Raw genomic sequence first — 8,051 nt, 5'->3', positions numbered from 1 at the left:
CCTCCTCATTCATAACAGAGTGAACAGGTTTCGACTCCTCCCCGACGAGACTGTAAAAGTCGGTCCATGCTTTCCTGGAGTGAGGCAGGATCTCGACTACCAACAGGACCTCCTCATCCTCTACCACTTATGCTCCTCCGGTGGCCAGAACATCACTTTCCGGCCCCGGAATTGTGACAAGGAGGTCAGTGCGAGAAGAATCACCAGCCATTGTGTCAATTTGGTAAAATAAAAAGATAAAGAAAAGGGAGGGTGAAAATTTTCGGCTAACTAGGGACAATTGAAAATTCAAAGTATCAGGAAGAAAGAATATTCGCAAAGTTCTTTCAAGTAAAGGGCAAAGAAGTGTGTCAATCGAATGATGTATTCTTTCTATTTATAAGAGACATAAATCCCCCACGCACGAAACCCAAGAGTCACCAATCGAGTCTGATAGGGCACGAAACGTTTCAATTCCCTGGGAACGTGTGTCATAATGGCAGCAACTACGAACAACGTTTCAATCCAAACGACATTTCGGTTCCGAAACGGCCGCAACGATCCGAGGATATCGAAAGGGCGCCGGTACCTCACTTAAACCTAAGGATCAGACCCAAGGGGTAGGTAGTCAGATTTCTCTCGATATGTAGCAATTATAGTCCGTCTGCCAGGCCCGACAGGGGACGACCCTAGCAGACGGAGAGACTAATTGTATTGGTCAAAATCTGACGGCTACGGTCGATCCAACCGGCATCCCGTCCAAGTGGCGAGGCAGCGAAAGACGACATAGTTTGTTCCAAATCCTGTACTCTCAATACCCGTTAAGTCAAAAACAATGTTCAGGGGACGACAAAGGCGGACGTAGCATGGAAGTGTATTAAATCAAGCATATAGTAAAGATTCCCTAACTATATATAAGGGGGGGGGGGAATCTTGTGAAGAGGGGCGCTGCTCTCTCTCTCTTCTCTCCTCTATAACCTTCATAGTAGAAGGAAGAACAAAAAAATCTCCAAGAGAATATGTAAAAGGGTTTCCTCCATTGATTAATGGGACGCAAAATGAAAACTATCAATGATATCGATTACTTCTATCTCATCTTATGCATTATCTTCCGATTAGTTTATAGATCTGAAGTTTATTATGTTTGAATAAGATTTACCCCTTCATTGTTTCTATTGATTTAATCCAAAAAGTTTCAATATCTTTTTTGGTCAAACAATAACAATACCAAACGTTTACATCTAAAATATCTAAAATTTCTACATTGCCTAAGTTTAAACTTTCAGGCTTGAGCATATGGTAGGAGTGTTCTTTGCCAAAATTTCTACAAGCTAAGGTCCCGTTTTGTCCATAATTGTTTTTTCATAAATGTGTTTGTTCATGAAATTTTACAAGTATTTGAACTTTTTACAAAAATGAGTTTTCAAAAATCAAAAAGTAGTTTTGATCACTTTTTCAAAATTTTCAGAATTTTTTTCCCCACTCACAAAATTATAATACTTTTTAAATGAAATGCATACCAAATATAATTTCATATTCCAAATACCATTACTCGAAATACTTATTTTTTTTTCCAAAAGTTATAATTTTTATGTCCAGACGCCTTCTCAAAGTACAATCATTTGGAACAGTTGAAAACATAGATAAAAAAGTGTATTTCTCAAACGATTTAGAAATGAATTTAAAATGAACAACATTTTAAAATTTTAATCTTTTTCCTCATATAAGACTTAAACTTAGCTTTAAAAAAAAATTTTTTATAAAGTATAGCCTGCTCTATTCTTGTTTAATGGAATTTGGAAGAGGGTATCGAGGATATCAATCTTTTGGAAAACTGAGCAAAATTTTGAGATAGCTAATATAAAAAACTATACTGAGACTATAAAAAGCTGAAAAATGTTTAATTTCTCCCCCCTCCCCCCCCCCCCAATTTTGGGGAAGGGGTTAATTTCTACCATTACCTTAGTGATAATCGCCCTCATAATATTTTTCTTAGTGATTTGATTTACGAATAAAACTATACTGATACTATAATGTATTGATCATAATAACTGAAACAAATAAATAACAAAAAATACACATTATATTATTTCGTCTTTGATTAGTCATTTCTTATTATCTCATGTTTGCTTGTTATACAATAATTATAGTACTGATTTTAAATAACAAAAAAAAATGTTTGAAATTAGTCTTCATTTTGGGAATAGTAATTCAACAATTAACCCAAAATAATATTGACAGAAAAGAACCTGAAGTAAAAAGTTAGAAGGAGAGGGAAAAAAAAAAGGAAAATCGTGTTTTAAACAATAAAGACAAAAACAGTTATTTTGCTGCTATAGATTTTTTTACCGTGATATTGGTTCAATAGCATAGGGAGCTGAAACTGAGAAACATACCGTAAATAAAGGGTCCATTTAGGGGTATTTTGGGGATTGCAAAAGTTTCAAGTTCAGAAACGGACAAAAACAGTGGCTCGGTGCAAATACGGACAATATGAAGGGCAAAAGAAAGAGGAAAAGCAACAAAGACGCCGAAAATGATAAAATATTCAGAGGGGAGATAATTAAATACTAAAATCGATAATGGAGCTGCTCTATTTGTAATGGCGGTGGCGACTTCCCAAACGCACCGAGTCTGACTCGTCCACTTGCGAGTTCATTCAATACGCGTGAAGCTGTTAACCAGCTAACAGAATCTCGGAAATTCCTGCTCCGGTCGCCGGCGACAGAAATAGACGGCGTTAACTGTTTGATGTTAGCGGTGGAGAGAGACTAAGCGACGATGAGCCCGAACGGATTCAGCGGTGTAGAGAAAGAGTATATAAGGAAGCATCATCATCATCATGACCTAGCGGAGAATCAATGCAGTTCCTTTCTAGTCAAGCACATTCGAGCGCCTGTTCATCTCGTTCGTCCTTTTCTCTCTCTTTTGCATTTTATTTTTTCGCGGATCCATTGCTTTAACTTTCAGCTGAGTGTTTTTCTCGAGATTGATTATCTTATGAAATATCTTGAAGCTAAAGCAATAAATTCGTTATATTTGCGATGATTGTATGAGTTCCGAATTAGGTTTAATTTTGTGATGTCTTGACTGGTTTTTTTGTTTGTATTCATCGTTATATTTGTGTTCATTGTATGGTTCCGAATTAGGTGAACTTTCATGTACACTAAGCTTTGATTTAGATAACCTGACCATCAATTAGTTTTATGTCTTGGTCAAATTTGTATAGGAGATGAAACGGGGGGAAATTGAATTGTTTCCTGTTTTAGGTCAAGCAAAGATTGTATATGTTCTTTGAGTTCCAGTCGTTTAGCTGTTTGGTTTATCTGGTTTTGAAAGTGACTCTTAGGACTCGTTTGGTTAGTTGTATAAGAAAAATGATCGTGGTATAAAACTCTATACAACTAATATATCAAGAATCTATTTTTCATTTGATCGTGGAATAAGAGTACATGTATTAGTATTACCAAGATTAGCTAATTCTTGGTTTTGGCATCACAATCTCTGCAAATCTTCCATGTAAGATATTGTCTTTCATGACAGAGAAATTCATGTATTATTATTTCTCATAGCAAACCCTGGATTATAATTCTTGCATAACTAGTTTGCGAACTAAAACAATCCCATGAAGAACTACCAAATGCAAGTGATTATAGTTATCAAAGAGAAAAGGCTAAATGCATGAGCGGTTGATATGTTCATTGATTATGCAAAAAGGGGCGAATGCCTCATCTGCTTATTCTCGAAATTTGATTAGCATCGCTTTTACTTTGACTGAAGTTCTGGATCAACTCTTATAACTGCAAGAATGGCAAATTATTTTCTCATGTAACTTACATTTTGTAGCTTGTGTTCAGTCAGTCCTAATGGTAGCTGGGTCTTCCTCTTTTCATCAGGTTTGGTCATTGGTTAGGAGGTTTGATCAGCCACAAAAGTACAAGCCCTTCGTCAGCAGGTGCATTGTGCAAGGAAATCTTGAGATTGGTAGTCTTAGGGAAGTCGATGTCAAGTCAGGCCTCCCTGCAACCACGAGTACTGAGAGATTGGAGCTTCTTGATGATGAAGAGCACATCTTAAGTGTCAGGATTATTGGCGGGGATCACAGACTTAGGGTATTAAACAATTCTCTCTTCTTTTGTTTTTCCTTTTTTTTCCATTATTTTTTCTGATTTTCAACAACTTAGAGATTTCATTGTTATTACGCACACTTGAGCATAGGTTTCTTTCTCAGTGGATGATCATTTCTATGGTGGAGAATTGCCTTCAAACTAGTTAGAGTACCAAAGTGCTTATTAATATGTGTATAAAGAGAAGCTCAAATCATCTGATATTGATATTTGTGTGGTAGTGGCATTGCATATCTACTATTCCTCTTCCTCTAAAATAGCCTTCACAACTTGTCAATGAAAAATTGAGATTTGCAGTTGTGCTACTCTAGGCAAAAAAGTAGATATAAGCATGTTTCTCACCTAAGATTATTTTTCGCTATTAAGCTTTATTGCTGTTGGAATCATAGTAAAGATACTCTCTTATTCTACCATGTCACATTATATGTTTAATGCCACCTTTGACTTGTGCATTGAGAGCTGAAGACAATAAATGAGCTTATAGGCATTTGAGGAATAGATAAGTGTGTTTCCTGATGCAAATCCTTTCTTAGAGCCAACTCTATGGGTTTTCTGATTTGGCACAAACAATAAGGTTTGTGTTATATGCACCAGAGTATGACAAACATTGTAGAAATAATCAGGTTGTTTGTGGTGAAAATTTTCTGAGCTAGAGCAACACTTCGATTGATGATAGTGCTATGAAACTGAATGATAAATACACCGCAAAGTGATAGTTAATTAGCTCTTACGGTTATATTTAACAGAGAGCCGAGCATGTACTTTTAAAAGTATGATAAGCTTTGTCAGAAGGTTCATCAGAAGGCCGAGATAGATTCATTTTAAATCGCTATCTTACTGATAATAAAGGGAGGATGATACATTATGTAGCCCAACGTGGGTGTCTGAACTTGTGACTTGGATTGGGTTATGGACATCCATGCATTTCCTGTATAATCGGAATGCGGAAAATTGAAAATCCGTTGCTGTATGATTGTGATGTCATGTCTTGTAAAGGCAAGTGTAATATGTATTTGGATTCTTTTGAAGAAACCACTAGATGAATGATCTGCTTTATTTTAGCATGTCAAACATGATAGGTTAGTTTTCTCTTGCAGAGAGAGGAGAGATTGTGGTTGCTTCCAACTATAGTTACTTCTTCACTACATTCAATTAAAATAATGCGTTGTGTTTATCCCTCATTTCTTTTCTTTTTTTCAACTTGATCTTTTTTCCAGAATTACTCATCAATCATATCTGTCCACCCGGAGGTGATTGATGGAAGACCTGGGACACTGGTGATTGAATCATTTGTGGTGGACGTACCCGAAGGAAACACCAAAGATGAGACGTGTTACTTTGTTGAAGCATTAATCAAATGCAACCTAAAATCACTTGCTGATGTTTCAGAGCGACTTGCTGTGCAGGACAGGACAGAGCCCATTGAGCAGGTCTAATTGTTCTGAAGGTTATTACAGTAGGGATGAAGCTTCCTCAAGGCTACTAGTTCTCTAAGGCTTTGGAGGCGGACTGGATGTCGCTGCTCTCTTCCCAGCTTCCCGTGCTTTTGGTGCTCTTTTTTTTATTTATTCTTTTTTTGCAGTGTATGTTTAGCATTCAGAACCACAAGTTTTACCAGGATCTCTAGACACCCCGTAAATGGATGAAAAGACTAGTTTGTTTCAATTCTTAGAATCTGATAGTGGTTGTGGTATGTCACTTGTCTTAGTTTAGCGTTGTTCCAGTGTCTGTTGATTTGGTAGTCTGAGTCTTTTAAGTTGCATTTGTTATCTCTAGTTACAGTAAATAATGGTGGTGTATAATCCATGAGCTAATGTTGTACAGACTAGTTATAGAGAAAGGCTCTAGATCTGCAAACATTCTCGTTTATATCGTCATTATTCATCATTGATGAGAAGACTTCTAACTGTTGCATAATGGCTGGAGCCATAAGAGGAAAGTTGAAGATGACTTCTAACAGTGCTTTATTGTAACTGATAATGATTGCCATGTGACTGCGTTGAGCAGTTTCAATGGCTATGTTTATTGACTGTGTCGAGATTGTAACTAACAGTACGAATCAACCTCCATTGAAGGTAGAGCTTGAGCTCTCATTGTGAGAGGAGAAGCTTCTGGACAGAAATGAAATTTGGAAAAATAGTATACTTTTCTATTCAGCTGAAGTGAGTCTTGTGATCACGTGATTTTTGTTCTACATGAATTACTCCCATAAATTCAAACAAAATAATTTCTTTTCATTATTTGGAATTTTTGAGGATTTTGTGGCATTTTCTGATAATTGTTTGCATTTGTCTGTGTATTTTTATTTTTATTTAATTAATAAAAATTACAAAAAAAATATGTTGCATTTGCATTTAGGATTTAATTTTACATTTATAGGACTAATTGACAAATTATAGGGAAAAAATCACAAAAATAGTTTATTTTGCACTTTTAATTTTAATTTTGAATTTTTGGTAGTTTTTCCTTTAATTTGATTTTTAATTGTTTGTAGTAGCAATTATTAGAGTTAATTAATTTAATTTGGTAGGATAATTTGGTTTAGAATATAATTTAAGTTTTAATTTTAATTTTGGAAAAAGAAAAAGATTTTTAAAAGAAAATGAATTGAGAATTAATGGAAAATTGGAAAAAGAATTGAAGAGATAGAATTGGGCTGCCTTTAGTTAAAAGTGCCCAGGCCCAAAGCCATTTTCCTCGTACCCGTCCGTTTGACCCAGGCCCAGACCGTCCAACCCGGTCCAAACCCCCCCAGTACAATACGACGCCGTTTCAGCAAGCTTGATCTGGGCCGTTGATATCGCCTGATCCAACGGATCAGAACGGGGGGGGGATTTCAATATATATATGTCCGAACGCACTCTACCCCCCTCATTTCATCGTTCCAACACCCCGTCTTCAGAGAACCCAAGCCTAACCCTAACGGAACCGCCACTATCCACCGGCGGCGCCACCTCCAACCACTCCCAAAATAACACCCCATGACCATCAAGAGCCCTTCATTCCAAATTCCCCCTCCGTTTGCCTCGAATCAACCCAGAACGTCTCGAATCTGGTTTTGAAAAAAAAAAACTAGCGCCACCCTTGTGCTCTCCGGTGGCGTTGCCGCCTCCGTTCAACCCCAAACTAACACCCCACAACCCCCAGGATCCCCTCATGCCAAATCCACAACTACTCTCCTTCGAATCGGCCCGGAGCTCCGCGAATCTCGAATCTGAGGTCAACCCCAAAAGTTCAAAACCACTTTTTCGTCAATCCTGGTACATGCATGGTCAGAAGGCACCGTTCTTCGAGTTCTGAAGTTCGGATTCAAATGATCGACCTTAGCTCTGTTAGGGCTTTCATCTCCGATGGATTCCGAGTCTAAATCGGTAAGCTCTTTTCTTCTCTTATCTTTTCTTCCTTTTTGATTGTCTTATTCTCTTCTTCCTCCCCTTTTCTTTAGCTTAATCTTCTTATACCAGTCTGGCTGAAACTCGACTAATCTCTCGAGTTTAGATTGGTCTTCCGGTCATTGTCCTTCTCTTCTTCGGGAAAGTTTGTTTTCTGATATATTTAGTCCGTTGTGTCAATAGCATGGATAACTCTCCGATCTTGTTTTCTGTTTAGCCATCCAAGTTATTTTAAAATTAAGTTACTTCAACCGAGTTAAATCCTTGCCTAGTCATTGTTAATTGATCAGTAAGTTAGTAGATTTGCTTCGAAATCATTGCATGTTAGCATGACCTGCAAATTTTTCTTTTCAAATAGATAAGTATTCGTCTAGGCTTTGGTTTGTCTTTGGTCCATTTGGCAAAGAGCAGCCCGTCCAAATTGGTTTGGGTTCTTGGGGTAAATTCTGCCGTGGGTCAATTTGACCCATGTCTCAGTTGGGGTTCAAGGTAAATAACAGGGGTATGGGGGTTAGTTTGGTAATCTTAGTGAGGGAATCTATTTGTAACTGTC

The 8,051-nt window shown here is 37.3% G+C and overlaps 1 protein-coding gene across 1 annotated transcript; it reads left to right on the top strand.

The window, feature by feature from the left end:
• The first annotated feature begins 2,472 nt into the window (after nt 1-2,472).
• Nucleotides 2,473-5,975, top strand: LOC104234717 (abscisic acid receptor PYL8). Its single transcript, XM_009788333.2, has 3 exons — nt 2,473-2,886; nt 3,876-4,091; nt 5,324-5,975. The coding sequence occupies exons 1-3, from the start codon at nt 2,761-2,763 to the stop codon at nt 5,540-5,542; spliced, it is 561 nt and encodes a 186-aa protein (XP_009786635.1). The 5' UTR covers nt 2,473-2,760; the 3' UTR covers nt 5,543-5,975.
• The last annotated feature ends 2,076 nt before the right edge of the window (nt 5,976-8,051 follow it).

The sequence above is a fragment of the Nicotiana sylvestris genome, chromosome 3 (assembly GCF_000393655.2).
Source record: "Nicotiana sylvestris chromosome 3, ASM39365v2, whole genome shotgun sequence".
NCBI lineage: Eukaryota > Viridiplantae > Streptophyta > Magnoliopsida > Solanales > Solanaceae > Nicotiana > Nicotiana sylvestris.
Note: the sequence above shows the minus strand (reverse complement) of the source record. Positions and strands in the feature narration are given on the sequence as shown.

What these genes read in the sequence shown, in the direction of transcription:
- LOC104234717 (XM_009788333.2), top strand. Translation starts at nt 2,761, where the DNA reads ATGAGCCCGAACGGATTCAGCGGTGTAGAGAAAGAGTATATAAGGAAG. An exon ending in TTCGAGCGCCTGTTCATCTC is followed by an intron (nt 2,887 to 3,875) that starts GTTCGTCCTTTT and finishes TCTTTTCATCAG; the next exon opens with GTTTGGTCATTGGTTAGGAG. An exon ending in GCGGGGATCACAGACTTAGG is followed by an intron (nt 4,092 to 5,323) that starts GTATTAAACAAT and finishes TCTTTTTTCCAG; the next exon opens with AATTACTCATCAATCATATC.